The sequence below is a fragment of the Gobius niger genome (genome assembly GCF_951799975.1).
Source record: "Gobius niger genome assembly, chromosome: 8".
In the NCBI taxonomy this organism is placed as follows: domain Eukaryota; kingdom Metazoa; phylum Chordata; class Actinopteri; order Gobiiformes; family Gobiidae; genus Gobius; species Gobius niger.
Genome location: NC_136859.1, coordinates 16,317,226 through 16,338,389, shown reverse-complemented (window position 1 = coordinate 16,338,389; position 21,164 = coordinate 16,317,226). Strand labels below are relative to the sequence as shown.

General features: G+C 40.0%; 3 protein-coding genes across 4 annotated transcripts; 2 read left to right on the top strand and 1 right to left on the bottom strand.

Annotated features, from left to right (window-relative positions):
- The first annotated feature begins 3,481 nt into the window (after positions 1 to 3,481).
- Positions 3,482 to 6,688, top strand: LOC306966139 (myelin-associated glycoprotein-like). 2 transcript variants are annotated; one of them, XM_079560791.1, is made up of 8 exons: positions 3,482 to 3,534; positions 3,638 to 4,000; positions 4,670 to 4,960; positions 5,677 to 5,931; positions 6,010 to 6,097; positions 6,217 to 6,300; positions 6,385 to 6,451; positions 6,520 to 6,688. In XM_079560791.1, exons 1-8 carry the CDS (start codon positions 3,498 to 3,500, stop codon positions 6,559 to 6,561), a joined length of 1,227 nt encoding a protein of 408 aa, XP_079416917.1. In that variant the 5' UTR covers positions 3,482 to 3,497; the 3' UTR covers positions 6,562 to 6,688. The 2 variants fall into 2 exon arrangements, with proteins under 2 accessions (XP_079416917.1, XP_079416916.1); XM_079560790.1 differs by having other exon boundaries at positions 3,493 to 3,566.
- Positions 6,689 to 8,613: 1,925 nt separating this feature from the next.
- LOC306966148 (uncharacterized protein) lies at positions 8,614 to 10,262 on the bottom strand. Its single transcript, XM_079560802.1, has 5 exons — positions 10,215 to 10,262; positions 10,024 to 10,144; positions 9,669 to 9,743; positions 8,829 to 8,904; positions 8,614 to 8,756 (listed from the first exon to the last, which is right to left on the bottom strand). The coding sequence occupies exons 1-5, from the start codon at positions 10,255 to 10,257 to the stop codon at positions 8,694 to 8,696; spliced, it is 378 nt and encodes a 125-aa protein (XP_079416928.1). The 5' UTR covers positions 10,258 to 10,262; the 3' UTR covers positions 8,614 to 8,693.
- A 3,355-nt stretch (positions 10,263 to 13,617) lies between these two features.
- On the top strand, positions 13,618 to 19,469 carry LOC306966138 (TBC1 domain family member 15). The gene is made up of 10 exons (XM_079560789.1): positions 13,618 to 13,936; positions 15,321 to 15,506; positions 15,625 to 15,743; positions 17,146 to 17,249; positions 17,775 to 17,842; positions 17,980 to 18,126; positions 18,446 to 18,536; positions 18,616 to 18,764; positions 18,938 to 19,079; positions 19,241 to 19,469. Exons 1-10 carry the CDS (start codon positions 13,768 to 13,770, stop codon positions 19,404 to 19,406), a joined length of 1,341 nt encoding a protein of 446 aa, XP_079416915.1. The 5' UTR covers positions 13,618 to 13,767; the 3' UTR covers positions 19,407 to 19,469.
- Positions 19,470 to 21,164: the final 1,695 nt, after the last annotated feature.

The following is a 21,164-nucleotide window of genomic DNA, read 5'->3' as shown; positions in this document are numbered from 1 at the left end:
CACTAGAACAGTTTATGACACAGTGGTCAGTGCATGATAATCCAAGGACCATTGAACAAACACATGTGCTGTCATCATCACTGCTTTAGTTTGCATAGTTAGGATTCATTCTTTCAGCCAGGACCTCATTTCAATCTGAAAAGACTCAGAGAAACAAAGCGGCATTTGATAAGTTTGAATGAATTGAGAAGTCTTCCCCCTGGAGTCTGGACACTGGTGGTGGTAAAGGATGAGATCTGAGGCAGCCAGTGGATGATGAGCACAGAGTAGAGGAGGGGTGGAGGAGGGTCCCAGCACAGATGGGAAAGAGTGGACGGAGGGGCTGACTTGAATGTGCTTCTGCTGTGATAGGCTGACACAGAGGTGCGGCTTGAGATGAAGTGATGAATTGATTGCTGCAGGTGGGTCTTCCAGATTGAATTTCATGACTCCATTGGCCTCTCTACAAACACTGTTTCCTCACCATGTGTCAGATATAGGTCTCGCTGAACTGTAGGTGGCAGATGGACTCATCGCTGGGGAAACTGGGGCTCTCATCCACGGTCAGATCCACATAACTGACCCTCTGAGGAATGTGAACTTTTTTCACCACAAAACTCGGCCTGCGGACGCTCCAGAGCTCCTCTTCGCGCTTGGTCAAGACATCCTCCAACTTCACAGTGTCATCCTCTGTGCGTTTGAAGAGCACTTTCCTGGACGTCTTCAAACATCTGGATGAAGAGTTTCCCATTTTGGCGTGTCTGAAAAACAAGCGTGATCAAGATTTGACCTAAAACCTTCACATTTAAACGAGTAATACAGACGTAAAAGTTAAATTCTTACCTGCTGGGCTGGACTTCCTTCTTCAGAGTAAGTGCAACTGTTGTATGTCAAGACTCCAGAGATCTCAGGATGCTCCCAGTTTATAAGGAAATGTCCTGGGTGCGGCTAATGGTTGTCATCAAAGCAAATATCTAATCCCATTTCGAAGAGTGAGATTGCAGAGAACGATGAGGAAGTATTCATCAGATGTGATTAAACGATCGAGCCATTGGTCTGAATCAGCTGCTTTCAATGGACTTATAGTGATTAATAACCACTTTCGTCAAATGGTTACTGATTTGACTACTCTCAAAATTATACTTTTCTTACTGGGCTTTGATAATACCTAACTTTACCAGTTACCAAAACTTGTGACGATTAGACTTTTGTTTTATCAGGGACATCTGAAATTAAAAATCTTATACAAGGGAGACCTAGCCCTGCCTCAAATCAATTACCCTCTTTTGTCGTTTTGGTGATGACTGTGATTGGTTTACGGTTTCACACGGACCTGATGTGTACAGGGCTTTAATTATAATGCTCAAATATGATCTCACGCTATGACATTAGCGAAGTGCTTCCCAAACCTTTTATTTGAAGCCGCCCCTGCACATGCACTACTTTCTCAGCCATATGATTGGATTTTTTTTTTTTACAATTTATTTGCTCATATAATATCTCCAATAACTTGAACCACCACCTCACCAGACAAAGCTCCAACTTTAATCATTTCCTTTTATATACTTAGTAAAATCATGTACAGTATATTGTAATAGTCAAATATCTCGGTTTCCACAACAATCACTGGATCTTCACAACAAAACTGATGATTCCCTTAATCATTGATAAATGCCTCCTCATCACTCTCTATAACCCCACTCTTCCTCATCACTCTCTATAACCCCACTCTTCCTGATGGGATTATTTTATTGCTTTGATCACAGGCAGTTGTGGATATAATCAAAGTGCAGGTGTTGTGAATTTATTTTTCAAGTGATGTGCAGTGGATGAATCTAAAGCTGCAGAATCTATAGAAACATCACAAAAATAAGCTTTGAAAACACCAGATATTTAACACAATTCTTTAGAAAAATGACACACATTTAACTATTTCAACAGATTTCAAAGTTTGTGTGGAATACTTTTACTTTTTACTTATAAAGTACATTCGAAAGTGGATACTTTTACAATTTTCATCAGATACTTTTACTCTTAAGCAAATGATATGATCGTTGTATGATCAAGACGTCCAGGAGAGTTTTCTTCAGACGCACAGAGGGAGATATTGTGCTGGACTCAGTATGAAGAGGAGTTTTGTGGTGAACAAAGTCCACAATCTGATTAAGGATGAGACCCTTCGCGAAAAGTCTTTGTCTAACCCAGAAACTGATGCAGACCAAAGACCAAATACATGTGAACGTGTGAACAGGATGTAACAGCAGCCTGTGGGTGTAAAAATACAAACAAAACACCCACATCGGCTTGTTTAAACTGTTAGACCTATGTCTAATGTCCCTTTTACTTACTTACTTATTTTACTTTTACTTACTTACTTATTTTAAAGAAGCCCTTCAGCCAAAATCTTGTGAGACTAAAGTGGTTTTAGGTTGGTTTATTAACAAATTAGTAAATTGGATATTTGGATATTTTTTTAGCAAACAAATGAAAGTTGTGCAGTGTAAAGTTTATAAAAGGCATACCATTTTACCCGCTTAATACAAAAGCTTTTTTTTTTTCATCACAGGTGTTTTTATATGTAAAAAATACCTCTGAAAACATTCCTGTGACCTGACTCTTAGCTTTGCCTGGAATGGGACATCACCAGCTGCTTTTACTTTGACTACAGGTTGTCTTAATTTAAGTTTGATACACTTAGTTTGACAACCTACTACAAACTACACTCTCTGGGTCAATTAGCATTAGGAGCATGTGTGTGTGTGTGTGTGTGTGTGTGTGTGTGCGTGCGTGCGTGTGTGTGTGTGTGTGTTTTTCAGTTTATGACTTTTACATTTAACTTTATACAATAATCTGGAATGTTGGACAGTGTGGCTTTAATTCTGCTCTATCTGCTTTTGGAAATGATGTCTTCTGTTCTGCCAACCACGTGTGAATGAGGCAGCAGCAGTGACAGGGGGTAAAGGATGTTGTTGATGTGTCCTTGTGCAAGGCACTTGTCCCCACTTGCCTCCAGTGTCAAACATGTAGCCCAATTTGTGTGTCTGAGTGAAACATGCTAATAGGACTAAGCACTTTTTTCGCAAATGGAGGTAGATAAGCCCTGCACATTGTTCTATTCAACTATTGATGCCTTTACAAAGCAAAGCGAAACGTCTTGCACTACAGCGTATAGAAGATGACTCAAGAACCTTATTTGAAGATGGACAACTCCTGTACGACTGAGAGCCCACACAGACATTTTACAAAACAGAAACAGAAAAACAGCTGGGCTAAAAAGAAGACAACTATGAATTAACCAACTGAATCTACCACAAGAAAAAGCTATAGCAAGGTGCCCAAACAGTTTACATTTTCTATATCACTGCTTTTCTAAGCATGAATAATCTTAGATATTTTAAGTGTAGCTGTGCTGAGGTGATCAAAATGTGAAGTCTAATAAAAGCAGAATGGAAACTTGGTCTGTCACATCTCACGAAAGGGAAATAACTGTGCCACCACATTCAAGGGGAAACATTTGCATGCTACACGTCCACCTGGCAAGATGTGTCTCTCCAAGTGCACTCTGTTTTTGAATTTCTGTTTATATTGTAAGCTTATTTTCACTATCCCGATTTATATGGCAGATTAACGACTTTAATTGTTGCCTTTTGTGTTTCAGTTTGCCAGTTTGCAGACTCTTTGTGGACGGTAGACCTCCCCGCCTCAGTGAAGGCTCTGGAGGGCTCTTGTGTGGCGATCCCCTGCTCTTTTGACTACCCGCCTCCAGGTGAAGGGGTCACACAGTTTACTGGCATTTGGACGGATGAAGGCGGCCACGTAATCTATCACCCAGACAAGAGGAAAGCCATGGCACAATATCGCAACAGGACAAATCTACTGGGAGACCTCCTCCACAAAGACTGCTCGCTCAAGATCGATCCTGTTCAAGCAAGTGATAAAGGACCCTACCATTTTAGGATAGAGATCGCAGATTTTGAAAAGTATTCTTACAAAGAGAAAACAGTCTCCATTACATCAACTAGTAAGTGCACACACAAGCACAAACAACATGCATTTGTTATTCCGAAAGTTCACCATTGGCTTAATTGTCCAACTTTTCCTTGGTCCGTGAGCCTCTTGAGATCTTTTATCTTCTAAAATGTATCAATTGAAAACGTTTAATAATACTCTTGATCATGATTTCAGCTTTATAGGCTTAGTCAATGCTTAAATGAACAAAAGAAATCTTATAGGAAATGTACTTTTTAGATTAAAACTGCAAAGTTTGATTGGAATGCATTTTCTTATTTGGGTTGTGGCTTGTCATTCTAAGGTGGGTCCCGATGCCATATTATACCAATGAGGAACCACTTTTAGGGACTAAGGGACCTGAGTTTGTGAATGCAAGGGGCAGCGGAGGGAGGGATGGCAGGAAAGCATAGAGTTTAGCTTCTTGATTTATTATTTGCACATACTACACGAATGAGAAATGTATAGAATATTTTATACAGTGAACTTTCCTATTATATTCTAACTCATTTATAAACAGATGATGAGAATTTGATTTCCAATGCCTGTCTCTGCGCTTGAGAATTATTTGTCTTGAATATATATATATATATTTGTATGACCAAAAGTATTTAAAGCTCATGTTAGAGTTACCCCTTTGAACCTGTATCGTTGCTTATTATGCTGTTGTTTGTGATGGCAGTGGATCTGGAGCCCGTCGAGTTTTCGGTGAAAGAGGAAGTGCTCCTGGATGACTCAGTGTCAGCGAAGTGCTCAGTGTCTCACTCTTGTCCTCCCTCACCGCCTCAAATCTCTTGGACTCACTCTGGACACGTGCAGGTCCAGCATCAGGAGATAGGGGGCGCTCTGTGGAAAACGACCTCAACAATCACTTTTCAGCCAACACGCACTGACCACAACAGGGAACTACAGTGCACTGTGACACACAGCGGAGGCAGGAAACAGAGTGCGAGCAAAGTTCTGTCTGTCAAGTGTAAGAGATATGAGTTATACCTTATACTGTATATACACTGCGTACAATGTCTCATACTGTGACAGTGCGTGTTAATGAACATACAGTGCAGGCCAAAAGTTTGGAAACGCTTTTATTATGTATTTGTTTTACCTTTAATTTCTATGGTAGATTCTCACCGAAGCTATTAATTTATGAGTGAACACATACAGAATCGTGTTTTAAACAAAAAGAATGTTGACCTAAATTCTTCCAAATTGCCGCCTGTGGCTTTGATTTCTGCTTTACACTTTCAGCATTTGCTCAGTTAGCTTCATGATGTCGTCACAGAAATGGTTTGGACTTCTCAAACATGTTGAAAACTATCTCAGAAAACGACCTCATGAAACTCATGGAGAAAATGCCAAGAATTAAGGGCGGCAATTTTGAAGAATTTAGAATATAAAACATATTTGGAGTTATTTCACCTGTTTTTGTTTCCTTCATAATCCCATGTGTTCATTCATAGTTTAACGCCTTCATTGAGAGTCGTATTGTGTCAATAATGTTGAAAATTAAGAAAAGCCAAGACATAAAAAGTGTGTCCAAACTTTTGGCCTGTACTGTACATGGACTCATGCAAGTAAATTCGCCACTTACAAACTTTCCACCCTAAATCACCCGCATTCCCATACCCACACACTTTTATAGCCTTCTAAATCTTAGAAAGCTTTTAACTCTTGTTTGTTATACCTCAGTTGCCCCGGAGATTAGAAACGCTTCGTCCTGTTACTACGAGGGCCATCATGTAAGGTGCATGTGCATCGCTGAGTCCAACCCTCCCAGTGACGTCCAGCTGCTGCTCTCCGACAGAGCGCTCCCCACCACCACTGAGCAGTACGGGCGGCTCACAGTCGTAACCCTGCAGACGGATGTAGGATTCTTCAGCTCTGTCAAGTGCACTGCCAACAACACTGTGGGCAAAGCAGACATCGTGCTGTCTTTACCGCTCAGTAAGTTATTATGATCATTTAAGTGTATGCAAAACACATGAACGGAGGATCAAAATAATAATTACTAATATTCTACAGGCAATCTTTATATTTACATTGGGGCCGGCCTTGGAGCAGTTGCACTTATTTTAATAATACTCCTGATCGTCGTAGTGGCAAGAAAATGGTACGTTGAACATAGATTTTATTTTTTTCATATAAATAATAAAAAACAAATTCACAACTATAACCTCCAGTCATGTTGTTATAACAGCTTGCTTAAAAGTGATTATGCTTTTTTCTCAGCTCTGGAAAAAGACATGAAAGCACTTTAGCTTCACATAAACACGACATAGGACTGGAGACTCCACAATATGTCGCAGCAACAAGGTAGAAGGCATAACTTCTTTTTTTGTCTTTTTTTAAAGTATTTTGTTCAGATGTGTGACTTTTTCTGCACTGTCCCAACAACAGGAAGCAACCCGTTGATGCCCATTACCCTGAGTCTTTCACGAGTGATCACACGTATGGTAACACAGAGGTAAGAAAGTCTCCTTTGACGGAGATTTCATATGTTAAGGAGTTCATTTTCTCTTATCTTCTTCACAGACGTTTGATCCTGATTATGATGCGGTGTACGCGAATGTCTAAGAAATCGAGAAGTGGTACAAGATCTTAAGTAAGACGTTTGGTCCAATGGAATGAAACAAACTGGCACAACAAGTGTAATCGAGCTTTGGCACAGACTTAAAGGAGCAGGCCACCGTTTTTCCATACTGAGATATGTTCTTACCTGAGTTTAGACGAGTTGATGTGTACCTGTCTGGTCTTTATGCAAACATGTTGTTAGCATTTAGCCTCTCCTCCTCTCCTCTATGGGGCCAAATGGGGGTGAAGTTAGAAGCGACCAAGCGCTTCCACGTTTTCCATATTTAGATACGGTTACGTGAGTAGTTACACGATCCATGTATAGCTACACAACATTAAACATGTTGATTTTCTAAGCGGATAAAAAGGGGAACTATATTGTAAGGCGTAATAAATAATACCTTAGGAGCACTTCGACTTTACTGCGCGGATGTTGAAGTGCCCCTTACAATATAGTTCCCTTTATATCCGCTTAGAATATCGACATGTTTAATTTTGTGTGACTATACCCATGGAACCCGTATTGAAATAGTGAAAACATGGATGGTCGCTCCTAACTTCACCCCCGTTTGGGTCCATTAGGAGAGGAGGAGAGGCTAAATGCCAACAACGTTCAGTGTTTTTGCATCACGCGTAAAGACCAGACAGGTAAGCATCAACTCGTCTAAGCTCAGGCAAGAACATATCACAAAACAGTGGCCTATTCCTTTAACCATAAAAACTGAGTTGTGACTCCAGGCCACCACAAGAGGGAGCTGTTCTCTGCAGAATCAGACTTGAAGCAGGAGCACTGTCCCCTGCATTGTTGAAGTCCTGGTGCCTTTCATTATTGTAATTCAGATCTAGACCCTGTACCAAAGACGCGATGGGATTGATTATTTACCTTTTTTGTGTGAGCAGAATAAATAAATGGGTAATAAACCTATAATACATCAATGGTAAATGGTCTCAACTTATATGGCGCGTTTCTACCTTCATTAGGCCCAGAGCGCTTTACAGCAAGGAACCAGTCACCCATTCACACTCTCATTCATGTACACTGGAGGCAAGTAGGGGAAAGTGTCTTGCCCAAGGACACAACGACAGTGTGCACCTTCAGGAGATGGGATTCAAACCCCCGACATTCTGATTATGAGACGACCCAAAAGATTTCTTGAGGCAGTGACTTTACTTTAATATTTTTTAATGAGAGAAAACAGAGGAAAATTAACATATATAAAGAAAAAAAACATGGTTGTGATTAAGTAAATGTGGAAAAACTCAAAGCGTAACAAAATAACAAAAATCATTATGCAACAAAGCGCTTATCTGTGAAATTCAGCACGCTCAACGAGATGGATCCAGTTGCTTCATGAGCTGCAGGGTTTCAAAGGGAAAGTGACGCATTTTGCTACATATTTCCAGTGCTAGAACAATGTCTTCCCATTAAAGGTGATACTGTTGCCATCTGTGCTGTTGTTTGGGAGTAGGCAGTCACATGAGGAGTAGCTCATGAGCCATAATCCCCTAATCTCACCCCGTCGGTATGCAGCAGAGTCATGGAAGAGAGGACTTCGTCTTTTCAGTTGGATAATAGACGCTAAGAAAAAATATATGGAAAAAGTTTGCATTTTAGGGCAAAACACAGTGAAAAAGCTCATGGGTTTGAGATAACGAAGGGAAATCATGGGTTTTGTCAATGTTGAGATGATCAATATTACATTTTTTGCTGGGACCAAACATTCTATTCTTTATTCTAAAATTTAAAGACACAGTATGAATGAGCAAGTTACTATTTTGCTGTGGCAATGACGTGTTATATTGCAAGAGTGACTTTAGCAGAAGTTACAAGTGTTGAATTTGTGTAATCAGAAATGCAAAGAACAGCTTACTTTTGACCACATTATTCAGGGTGATGGTCCAGTTTATTTATAAAACACATTTAAAAGTACCGCCTCTGCCCGCAGTGCTGTACACAGGCAAATTTTAACACATTTCAACACAAATCTAGACTTATAACAAACAATTACAAAACTATAGTCACTGTTTTTCGTAGAATGAATGAAAAACCTTGCGAATTACTTCTAATATCACTACTATGAAACTCATTGTAACAGTTTTAAAAGATTAGCTTGTACTGAATCAAAGTATTTTCTTTACACATTGGCGTATATACTCTCGTCTGCTTCCATGGGTGTGCTGAGCTGGCATGACAGCGCCTGTGAATACAAACCATCTTTATTGTAAGTACTTACAAAGCACATAAAGTTTAATATGTATTTATCATGTACCTGTAGGTTGTTGTACACTGGTTCATCATCAGTGACCTTCAATCTTGGATCCTCCCTGATGCCTTGGGCCAGTTCACTATAAATAAATAGATTAGGGCCGGGACATTTATTAATTACATGAGGGTTAATGCGATTGAAATATTAATCTAAATCACAGACACTTTTTCAGTTTCCTATTTTCTTGCAGCTTCGGGACAAACACCGCGTGAAGCCAAAAACAATTTTACTGCCATGTGAATTCACTCATGAGCTTTTTTAAAGAGATCAGTCTCCAATGTCTTTGGGCAGCACAAAAATGAATCAAACTGCTATTGTTGCTAAATGTTTGAAATAATCACACAGGCCTCACATCTCCTCTTAAAATAAGTTAAAATGTAGGATATCGTTTTGGATTAAGATGTTCTCATTAAATATTAATAAGCATTAGTAATCATTTTAGTGTTAGGGTCAGGGTTAAGGTTAAGGGTTGGCTATGAATACGTATTGTTAATGGCCTATTGTTGTTATTATTGTTTACAGTTAAAAGTATAATAAGCAGTGTGTTAATACTTTACAAGCATATTATTAATGCTTAAAAGTGCCTTATTAAAATGTAGCAAGCACACCTTAATATAAAGCGTTACCAAATGCAGGAAAATACAGAAGAAGAATCAAAAATGTACCTCTAAAAATGAATACAACCCCTAAATAAATGAGGCTTAAATGCAATTAATTCATAACAATGGCCATAATTCACTTGATTAAAACGTTTAATCAAGTCCCACCACAAAAACAAGTGAATTATTAATCATTTACCAAAAAAACGTCTTACATATTCAGTCGTCTAGCGTCATAACTAACCTTTTGGTTTGATTCTGCGTTTTTCGGCTATAATTGACATAGTAGCCAGATGAAGTTCTGTTTACAGGCCGCGACCTGTGAAGGAGATTGATTAATGATTTATGCAAAAAAGGAAATACAGCATTTAACATATTTTCAACAACTACATTTTATGAAATGTTTTACATTTTTTATGAATTGTTTTACAAAATGTTTTACATTTTGACCATAAGATGGCACGGTAGCGCAGCGGTTAGCGCCTCCGCTTCACAGCTAGAAGGTCCCGGGTTCAATTCCCACCAGGACGGGGCCTTTACCATGTAAGGTGCACATGCACCTTACATGATGGCACTCTGGATAACTAAGTCTCAATTACCTTCCATATTTTCGGTAGAGGACAAAAGCAGTGACAGAAGCGATCCCCACAATGAAGGTGGCAGCGATGGGAAGAGAGATGACGAGCAGCTGTTTTGTGTTTGACCTATGTGTTGTAGTTGCTGTAAAGAAACGGATGTCTTTATAATTCTCAGATGAGCAGCAGTTTTCACAGACTTCATTCCAGCTTACATTCACTGAGGCTCTCTGTTGTCGCATGGCCTGATGTTGTCATGACTTGAGCAGTGCTGATTTCAGCCACTAAATCAAAAAGCAGAAGAACATGAATATTGTTGTAGTTAAAATAGCATTTACATGTTCAAGTCAAAAAGTCATGAGGGCCAAACATTGTCACACCTTGTTGTGCCTCAACAGTATCTTAACACAAGTGTTAGGGGGTGATTTCTGTTACTTATCTCGTACTAGGTGTCAAAAGCAAGTCAGCTTTGGGCAAAAACTGTCAAAGAGGGAACTTTATAACAACTACACACCATTAAGCCTCTTTAACCCCCACCTTAACCGAATGTATTTTCTCCAGCTCAGCTTTACCCAAATCTAAAAGCGTTTTGACTGAGTTTACAGCCTCATTTGAAATCTAAGACCTACAAAACTGAGACTTTTTTTTGTCATGTTATCACTTTTTGGCATGTTTTCGTCTCTTTTTTTGTTTCGCTTTTGTCGATTTTTTTGGGGGTGCTTTTTCATCGCTTTTTTTCTTTTTTTTTTCCATACATTTCTTTATTAATTACAACAAAAATACAATAAAGGAAACGAGTGTTAAAATACAAATTTGGATTCCGTGGTCATAAGACCGTTGGAAGAGTTAAAAAATTAACTTACTTGGGCACTTTTTTGTTTTATTTGTTATTGTTATTTTTCCATCCATATTTTTGTCACATTTTTGTTGCGTTATTGTTTGCTTTCCTTGCGGCTTTTCCATCACTTTTTGGTTGTGTTTTTGCCGCTTGTTTATTGTGTTATTGCTGCTTTTTTTGTTGCGTTTCCATCCTTGTTTTCAACGTTATTTCCACGCTTTTCTCAAACCGCTTTTAGATTTGGGTACAGCCAAACTGGACAAAATAAGCCCGGTTTAGATGGGGGTTAAGAGGTTAAAGCACACGTAAATTAACAAAGCATTTCTCATCACTTCTTAATAAGTCATACTTGTAGAAGTGAATTATTCTAGAAAATGAGAAAGTATTTGGCCCTTTTAATTTCTATAATTTCTCACTTCTTTGTTGGACAGCACTTTTACTTTTACTTCAACTTTTACTTTGTGCTTCTTGGTTATTACTTTTCAGGTCTGATTTTTCTTTTTAAATGAACATTATACATCCCAAAAGTAATGAAGGCCATACCTGTCGGATTGTTCACTGCTGCTCCATCTTTGGCACCTGCTGATATCAACCATGGGATTAAATATTGCTGCGTGTCATAGATATCTACAATAACGTGAGATCTTACCAATTACTATAATGGAAACAGAGTGTTTGTAGAAACTGAACATGCCTCCCACGACAACTCTCAAATAGAGGTTGGAGTCGTCGTTTGTCATGTTCGTAATTTGAAGAGAGCAACTTCCATTGTTCACATTTCCAACCAGTGTGGTCCTTCCTCTGTAGTTTTCCAAAACTTTCGAAGTGTCCGGATTAAAAATGAATGGGTTTTCTATTTCTCTTCCTTTGCCTCTCTTTGTGCTGACATCCTTTTTCCAGAAAACCTGCACTTGATTTAAGTGGTACCTTGGTGGAAAGGTAAAACGGCATTGGATGAGGACATCTGCGCCAGGGGAAACATTAATGTGTCGCTGAACATCAGCTGTCCATTCCTCGTCTTTATATATATATAAAAAAAAAAAGATTTCAGTTTAGGTTTGTTACTAATCAGCTCAAGAATAAGAAGACTTACCATCAGAACCAGAAGTGATAGTTACTGCGAGTATTAATATAATCCATGTTTGCAGTGTGTCAGCCATTTAACTTTTCACCCTTAAGTGACTAAAAGTTAGTGTTGTCTTGAAGTGGGTGTGCTTTCCTGTTACTTAACTGTGAAAGGAAGTTAGTGTCCAGTAAAGTAGGTGCTACAAACTCCCCGGTAGTGTATGAATAGGTCTAATGTTTCAATTATTTCTCTCTAATGCAGTGGCCTATTTCCAAATTATTGCAGTTATGTAGATCATGGCAAATCAATCTGATCATGAACTTAATGCAAAAAAAATACAACAAGGCCTAGATCAAATTAGGACCAAATCAGGTTTTAAAAGGATCTGAAATAGGCCTAGATTGGACTGGAATTATATCGAATCTGGGTGTTAACCATATTATCCTAATAAAGCATAAATGAAATTATCTGTAGCCTAGTTAAAATGAATAAAGTCTAAATCTACAGATGACCCTGAAATTGCGCTCCTGGGATAAATAAAGTAATCTGAATATGAACTGATGTATTGTAGCCAATGTTTAGGTTGATGTTTTATCTTAAAATGATAAGTAAGGATTAAACAACGAGGAGCCGTGCATTAGACGGTTATAATGCACGACGCGGAGTCGAGAACACCACGACGCGCAGCGGAGTGGTGTTACTTCGCGAGGTGCACGAACTGAAACCCCACGAACGGAAACTTTTATGTTTGACTTTACTAATCCAGCCAAATATGCTTAAATGCTGGGATCATTTTATGTACGCCTGAAAATTATGAATAGTGCCTTAACCGTTTTCAATAGAAATGGAAAGCTCATTTTATTAACAGTAGGCTAACCTAGCTGCTCACTCTCCTCTACTTACCATTTATTAAATGTTTTGTTTTGGCCAAAAACGTTTAAATTAACCACAAAATCCATCTCATACGTTCCTGTCAGTCACTAATTACGCGTTTATCTGATTCAGCTGTGTCATGCGTTGCTATGGCGATGCCCACCACAGCGGAGTGATATCCCAGTGCTAAAAAGAGTGAAAAAATGTTTTTTCCCACTCTTTTTAGCCATTTTCTGGTGGAATATGAACTTATTTACCACAGACAAATAAAGTCAAGTCTAAATCGGGTCCATATGGATATTTTCTCACAGCAGAGTGTGCCATAGAAGTGAAAAAACAGCAGTCACAGCAAGCGCTAGCTAGCATTAGCACGCTGCTAACATGAAGCATTGTGTTAGCATTCTCCTTTATTTATGCATTTATGAGCTGTTGAACCACTTTGCTCCTCCTCTCCATGTCTTTGTATCTTTATTTGGTAGAAAACTATATTCATAATTCAGTATTTGTTAAAGTAGTTTTTGAATAATTAGAGAAAGTTTAGATTCTTCTCAAAATTTCCCCCTCAACTGTTTCAAACATGACCATATATGGGCGATTCCAGAGATGCCGTCTGTATCTATGGTATAAAGCCTAATATTGTGCCTACGACCATGTGTAAATGTACCTACACCATTTACTACACTGTGAAGTGGAGTACATTGTAAGTGGAGTACGGGCATCATAAAGCCGCTAGATGGCGTCAGTGTCTGCATCTGTCCAGAGCTCCACCTGGAATGTGGAGCCTCTAACTCGGATCCCAAGGTGCGGTCATATGACTAACAGCTGCTTCTTTAGCGCTCATCAAAGACACAATTCCTGCTGATAAACTCACAAAGTGTCTTCAGTTTTTAGGGCAGTGAAATCCTTTGAGCTCAGGGTTGTGTTTAACAGAATGTGTGCTTCGGGATAGGAAGTATTATGTGGGTTGGTAAAGGTACCTGTCCGCGCGCACATGGACCCGTCAGACGCAGGTGCGGGACAGGACGATGGAGCGGTCCAGAGCCCGGTGGCGGCGCTCAGCTGTCCGGCTCAGGCCACAGCAAGAATCAGCTTAACAGGAGTCATGGACGCTGAGGGGAGAGTGGACGAGTCAAGACTGAGGATGCATGTTTTCAAAAACGGTACGTGTTATTACGACTTCACTGTGATATTATTACTGTACTGTGTGCGCTACAGCAACAATGTAGGCTATTTCTCAACTTTTTGGGTAAAGTATAAAGTAAAGAAAAACTAAATTTAAAATCCTGTGTGTTCTCTTATAATACGGGTAACCCAAAGCAGTGTTGTGTGGGATAAAACAAGGAATGGTTAGAGAATAATTAACCGCTTAACCCCACCTGAATTGAGCACATTTCTCCAGTTTGGCTTTACCCAAATCTTCTTGAAAAAAAAAACATAAAAATAGCGACACTCAAAAATAATAATAATTAAAAAAAAGCCACAAAAACTTGAGAAAAAAGGCACAAAAAAATGTGACAAAAATGCAACAAATAAAGCCACAAAAGGGCAGCAAAAAAGTGATAAAGGAAGGGGAAAAAAAGACAACACCAAGGAAAAAAGATTTGTTTAGATCAGCTTTGTTGGTCTTAGCTTTCAAATGAAACATTACACGTGGCCAATAATAGCTCAAGAAACTTTTAGATTTGGGTAAGGTCGGCCCAACTGGAGAAAATGCGCTCGGTTCAGGTGGGGGTTAAGATGTTTATGTATGGTTGTGTTTTTCTTTTCTTTCTTATTTAGTTAACATTTTGCTAATTAGTATACACATGTACACGTAAGCAGGTAAATCGTTGTCGGTTTTTGTGGGGTGGGGAAAAAATACAAATATTGTGTTTATTAATGGAAATTTAATTCCATATTCCCTACATATTTGAATTGTAAAACCACACAATAAAGTGATAAAATACTGTATGTTATGGCCATTATTAAATAAACAATAAGTTATTATGGATATACCACCCTGCATGTAAACAAAATAGTCACACACTATTTTTTTTTTTTAGGTGTGCTGGGATTTAGTGTTTTAAACTATAAGAAATTAAGACTTCAATGAACCATACAGGCTTTATTGTGTATGTCCTACAGTAGTTTCCATGCTCAAATGCCAAATGTGAACGACTGCACACACTAGAGCAGGTCAAGTGATGCTTGAAATTCACAGAGCTACAGTGACACTATTCATCTTAAAACCCAACATTTTACCCCAAAACACAGACAGCATTTATGGGTTTGCTAGATTTCTCAGAAGCACAATTAAATCACGAGACTCAAAAGCCCCTCAAGGTGAAAACATGATGCCCATAGTTCATATGACCAGTCTAGTTGAATAGAGGCTCAAAATACACTGCAACTGTTTTTTACACTTATTTGTCACTTGGGTGGGATTATGTTAATGTATTATTCTATAGAAAAATGAAGTACTACCCTAATACCCCTAACCCACTAAATCTTTGTATTGGCCAACTTAATGAGTGCATATGTAACTGGCCTCTTCTTTTTGCCCAGCGGGTGTTCTGCCTCATGAGCGAAGCCTCGTGTGGCGCTTCCTGTTTGGGATGTACCCCTGCAGCTCCACCGCTCTGGAGCGCCCTCTGCTGCAGGAGCAGTTGGTTGTCCGTTACCAGGTCATGAAGGGAAAGTGGCAGCGCTTACTTCCTTCAGCTGTGAACATGCACGTCAATGGAACAGATGGTAATTATGATACTTTTATAACCAGAAATTGTAAGAATTACTCATGACTCATGTAATTATGCTTTGCAGCTTATGGTTTTTAACTGAGATATTTAGATTTTTGTCTTTGTGATTACAGTGGAATTTGTAGCTGCCATTGATCACTTCAACAAGAGACAGGCACAGGTCAAGCAACAGTCCCAGGAGCACAGTGAAGAGGTCAGAGAGAGGCTGGCCTTCTTAGAGCTCCAAGCACAGGTGTGATTTTGAATGGTAAATGGTCTCAACTGATAAAGCGCTTTTCCCCTTACATTAGGCACATTACATTACTCATCCATTCACACACCCACACATGCGGTGAAGTGTCTTGCCCAGGGACACAAAGACAGTGTGCGGGATTTTAACCACCGACCTTACGATCATGAGACGACCCGCTCTACCACCTGCGCCAGTGACACCCCAAGGGAATTGCTACTAAAGAAAACGATCTTATCTCAGTATGTGCCTTTGCTAAGGAATTAATGGCACGGTGGTTGAGTGATTATCGCTCTAGCCTCAAAGCTAGAAAGTCACGAGTTCAAGTCCCAGATCGTGTGGGCCTTTCTGTGTGGAGCTTGTATGTGTCCTCGGGTGCTCCGGTTTCTCCCATCACCCTAAAATCTTTCTGATTCTGGGTCGCCGGGCCCTGCACTGCTCCTAATGGCATTGAAGGATGGGTCAAATGTTGAGGGCAAATTTCCCTACGGGGACAAGAAAGTACACTTTAACGTGTTTCCTTACACTCTCCATCCATCCATTTTCTTCCGCTTTATCCGGGGCCGGGTCGCGGGGGCAGCAGTCTCAGCAGAGATGCCTAGACTTCCCGATCCACACACACCTCCTCCAGCTGGCCAGCTCGGAGAAATAGTCCCACCACCGTGTCCTGGGCCTTCCACGAGGCCTTGTCCCACTAGGACATGCCTGAAACACCTCCCGCGGGAGGCGGGCAGGAGGCATCCAGAACAGATGCCCGAGCCACCTCAGCTGGCTCCTTTCGACGTGAAGGAGCAGCGACTCTACTCCGAGCTCCTCCCGGGTAGCTGAGCTCCTCACCCAATCTCGAAGGGCGCGCCCAGCCACCCTGCGAAGGAAACTCATTTCGGCCGCCTGTATTCGCGATCTTGTCCTTTCGGTCATTACCCAAATCTCATGACCATAGGTGAGAGTGGGAACGTAGATCGATCGGTAAATCGAGAGCTTTGCCCCTGACTCAGCTCCCTCTTCACCACGACAGACCGATACAGCGACCGCATCACTGCTGACGCCGCACCGATCCGTCTATCGATCTCACGCTCCATCCGTCCCTCACTCGTGAACAAGACCCCGAGATACTTGAACTCCTCCACTTGAGGTAAGGACTCCCCACCGACCTGAAGAGGGGAAACCACCTTTTTCCGGTGGAGAACCATGGCCTCAGATTTCCTTAATTCAGGTTCCTTACACTCTTGGACTAGATAATGTATAGCTTCAGGCAGTTAACAGGATCTGCGGGGTCACGTTGACCTAGACTCTTTACTTTTGGTGTGGTGTGATGTTTAGTGTTTACTGTGCACACATTTCAGACTGTTTTCTTTTGTTTGTTTGTTTTCAAAGGTTGTCTTTGTTTTGTTTATGGGGACAGATCTTGTTTGAGCGAGTGACACTGGATCGAGAGGAGCTGCAGGAAGCGACAAGAATAATAGACAAAGATGTGCCGCGAACAAACCGATCCCTGAGCTACTACAAGTGAGTTTTGGGACACACATTCAACTTCCTGGCCCAAACCATTTCCTAACCTTTACTATTCCACGTTTCTAACACCGAAGTGTCCACCCTTATTTCACATGGAGGCTGTAAGTCTAATGGAAGACTTAAGACTTAACACCTTTGGGACCCAAAGTAGCGCTCACTTTTTCATTTTCATAATTTTTGTTTGGAATTAGGTCCTCAAAACCGGTGGCTAAACGTCTGCCCATCTGAAAATTATTACTACTTTTTTTAATGCTATCGTGGGAAGTGAGAAAAATGTTGTCAGAAAAGATATTTTGTCGTGTTGAAAATAATATTTTTATCATAGTATTTTTATCAATCTGCCACATGTGCCCAAGACGGAATTAAGCAGCTGCCAATTAGTTCTTGAAATTTTGCATTAATAATAATTTGTGATATTTGTGCTATGTCAAAATGACAGTTTTGGCCTGGCAAATCTTGTTATGTGTACAGAGATGACTTTGGTTGGATTTATGAATTTGGTCTAATGTGTCTGTGCAGAGGCCAGGGCTCAGGTAATCTCTTGGTTTTAAGAGACATCCTCATCACTTATGCTGCTTTTCATCCAGGTAAAGCTCACAAGTGCTCTCCTGTCCTGTTAGTAACTTGTTATACGCGTTATATAGGCGCATTGAGTTGCCTTGTGTATGAAATGCGTGGTATAAATAAAGTTGCCTTGCCTTATACAATATCTTTTACTTTACAGAAGTGAGTTATGCACAAGGAATGAATGACCTGTGTAGCCGCTTCTTGGAGGTTCTTGACTCTGAAGTGGACACTTTCTGGAGTTTCTCCTGCTACATGGAGAAGTTTTCAAAGGACTTCAGAGCTGACGGGCTGCACAGAAAAATAGGTAATCACATTACAGTTAAATGTTTAATACATTTACTGTGGGTTCAGATAAGAGTGTCCTCTAGTGGTTACCAGCATGAATGTAACATGTGGGACACAATAAACAAAAGGAATGCACTTACATGGGTTCTTTTCAAAGACTAAAGCAAACAATAAAGCGTATTTTTTTAAGCATGTATTTGCAGAAAAAAGATCTTTGTAGAAACACATATTTCACCATAATATTAACAAAAACGTATTGCAACAATTGTTTACTTTTATATATGAACAATTTGATGCAAATCTTCTATGTAATGCAATGTGACTTTGTTTGTTTTGAGAACTGGAAGCAGCCTTGCTAAAGGAGCTGGATCCACATCTCTATAGTCACCTAATGACTGACAACATGGAGAGCTTCACCTTTTGTCACAGGTATCCCCAGAGTGATATGTTTGTACAATAAACAGTGGTCACATGTGAAATGATTGGAGCTTTTTCTTTTCTGTGTAAGATGGCTGCTGCTGGGATTCCAAAGGGAATTTGAACACAACGAGGCCCTTCGGCTGTTTGAGATCCTGAGCTGTGACCACTTGGAACTGGTTTCTCAACAAGTGGAGCGCGCACGTTACCAGGAGAGGCTGGCACAGAGGAGGATCTCAGGTGAGTGCACTGTTCACTGCCTTTTGACAACTATTACATTCATGAGATAGGGATGCTAATGCACAGTTTTTGAGGTTAGTAATAAATGAATTGACATTAATGATAATATTTAAAACGCTTAGTGGAATATTTGCATGACTAAAAGTCTCTCTCCACTGTCCTGTGATGTTCAGACAGTGGCACACAAGAACATCGGCAAAGCATCAACCCAGACTTCACCTTTGAGCTGTTCATCTGCGCAGCGATTCTTCTGGAAAACAGGAGCTTTCTATTTGAGTGTCGCGATGATGTACAGCTTATACAGTTTGCAACAAGGTAAGGCTCTACCCAAGATTCTAGATTCTTAGACACTTACATTGAGGGTATGCACTTACGGTTGTGGAGAAAAAAAGCATCCAATTCATTACATATTTTGGTCCGGTCCAATATTAAAGGAGGGTACAGCACACGTTGTAACTTGCATTTTCTCTTTTCAGCCTTCAAGGAACTCTGGACCTAAACAACACTCTGAAGAAAGCCGAGCAACTGTTCTTTAACTACTGCAAACAGTGTTCATGGGATTATCTGAACAGACGGTGCAATCAGCCTGGCAACAACGAAGACCTTTTCTATCTGCTGCGCAATTTTTTTGTCTTGAAATGACTTTTATGTTTTTTCTGAAAATGTACTTTTTACAGTCAGGGATGTTGAATGCTGCTTTGATGCTACATGGGATTTATATTTATTATTTGTGGACCTTTTTACTGAAAAGTTGCAGTACTAGTCTGAAGAAGCAGTATGTTCACAAGGAAAGCACGTTGCGACACTTCAAATGTGAGGTGTTGCAATGGACTGCACTTCCGTTTACTACAAATATTGGATGTCACAATAAATACTAGGAAGCAGCACTGTACACTCACTATGTTTTATTTGAATACACACACACAGAACAAAACAAAGACGCAGCTCAGCAACACTTGAGTATGAAGAGGGAATGAATAACACATACATTTGTAATTCAAATGGCTCAGAACGCACTACACAAAGTTTTTAAATTATGATTTATCCAGACACATTTCTCTATAAAGGAAAGCAGAAGGGGTTTACAGCATTGTGGGTGGTGGGAGGACATGGCAAAAGAGAATCACATTTAAGTTTAGCCAACTCTGCAATGTGTACATGTTGTGTTCACATTTGATCCCAGATAAAGCCAGTGGGCACTTTACAGTACTAGTCTAGTAATTACATGGGAAGACAGACTTCAATTACTACTGTCTTAGGTGCTACTATTTCAAATGTGACTGTCGATGTCGCATTATCTGATCATTTCTGTGTTTTCTTTGAATTTTCTTTTGTACCCAAGCCAGCAGCTGTGTCTGCAGTGGTTCAGAAAAGACTCGTAAATGACAAAACAAGGTCACAGTTTATGGATATGATAACATTTGAAGATTCCCCCTGTTCAAATGTTGATCATTTGTTGAGCTCAGGAGTTTTAAATGTCTTGGACACCATAGCCCCTGTTAAGGTTAAAATGGTTAAAAATAAGCGCCATGGAGAAATTAAGATTCGGTCAGGGAACATAAAAGGGAGTGCCAGAGGGCAGAACGAGCATGGTACAAGTCAAAGCTCCTGGTTCCTTATGAAATTTACAAAGAAAAGTTATACGTGTTCAACCACACTTTGCAGTATTTCTTGGAAATAATGCTTCAAGAATTGATTTCTACATCTAAGTGCAATGAGTTTGCAACATTTTTTAGTGACAAGGTGCAAGCCATTAAAAACGCTACAAAACCAATAGGGTCCTAGAGCTCACATTTTTTGCATCGGTCACTAATGAAATAGTGGAAGATGTTATTTCTGATCAGAGAGTACATGCTGCCTGGATGAACTACCCTCTAGATTTTTAAAGTCTGTGCTGAGCAGTTTACCACAACTTGCACGTTTAGTTAAAACCTCCCTCCAGACTGGAGTTTTCCCAAAGGCCCTAAAAACAGCTCTCATTAAGCCACTGCTGAAGAAGAATGGTCTTGATTCTCTATTTCAAATCAGCCTTTTATAGGAAAAATCATGGAGAAAGAAGTTTACAGCCAACTTACTGAATTTCTTCTTGTAAATCATGTTTTTGATTTTTTCCAGTCGGGCTTTAGACCCTGTAACAGTACTGAGACAGCCTTCTTCAAGGTGACGAATGACATCAGGCTAAATACTAACGCCGGCAAGGTTACAGTTTTAGTTTTGCTGGATCATAGTTTTGCATTTGGCACAGTGGACCATGGGATTTTACTAGAGAGGTTAAAAACCTGGGTGGGTACCTCTGGAAAGGCTCTTGAGTGGTTCAGATCCTACCTCGAGTACTGAACTTACTATGTTGCGATGGGAAACAGTGTCTCAGACCAAAAAGCATTGACCTGTGGGGTTCCA

Bases quoted from the DNA above. Each gene is read 5' to 3' on its own strand.
- LOC306966139 (XM_079560790.1), top strand. From the start codon at position 3,521: ATGTGTCTCTCCAAGTGCACTCTGTTTTTGAATTTCTGTTTATATT. The intron at 3,567-3,637 runs GTAAGCTTATTT...TTTGTGTTTCAG, and splicing joins TTTGAATTTCTGTTTATATT to TTTGCCAGTTTGCAGACTCT. The intron at 5,932-6,009 runs GTAAGTTATTAT...AATATTCTACAG, and splicing joins CGTGCTGTCTTTACCGCTCA to GCAATCTTTATATTTACATT.
- LOC306966148 (XM_079560802.1), bottom strand. From the start codon at position 10,257: ATGACAACATCAGGCCATGCGACAACAGAGAGCCTCAGTGAAT. The intron at 9,744-10,023 runs GTAATTGAGACT...TCTCCTTCACAG, and splicing joins CTCTACCGAAAATATGGAAG to GTCGCGGCCTGTAAACAGAA. The intron at 8,905-9,668 runs GTTAGTTATGAC...ATTTATTTATAG, and splicing joins ACGCAGAATCAAACCAAAAG to TGAACTGGCCCAAGGCATCA.
- LOC306966138 (XM_079560789.1), top strand. From the start codon at position 13,768: ATGGACCCGTCAGACGCAGGTGCGGGACAGGACGATGGAGCGGTCCAG. The intron at 13,937-15,320 runs GTACGTGTTATT...CTTTTTGCCCAG, and splicing joins GATGCATGTTTTCAAAAACG to CGGGTGTTCTGCCTCATGAG. The intron at 18,765-18,937 runs GTGAGTGCACTG...TGTGATGTTCAG, and splicing joins GGCACAGAGGAGGATCTCAG to ACAGTGGCACACAAGAACAT.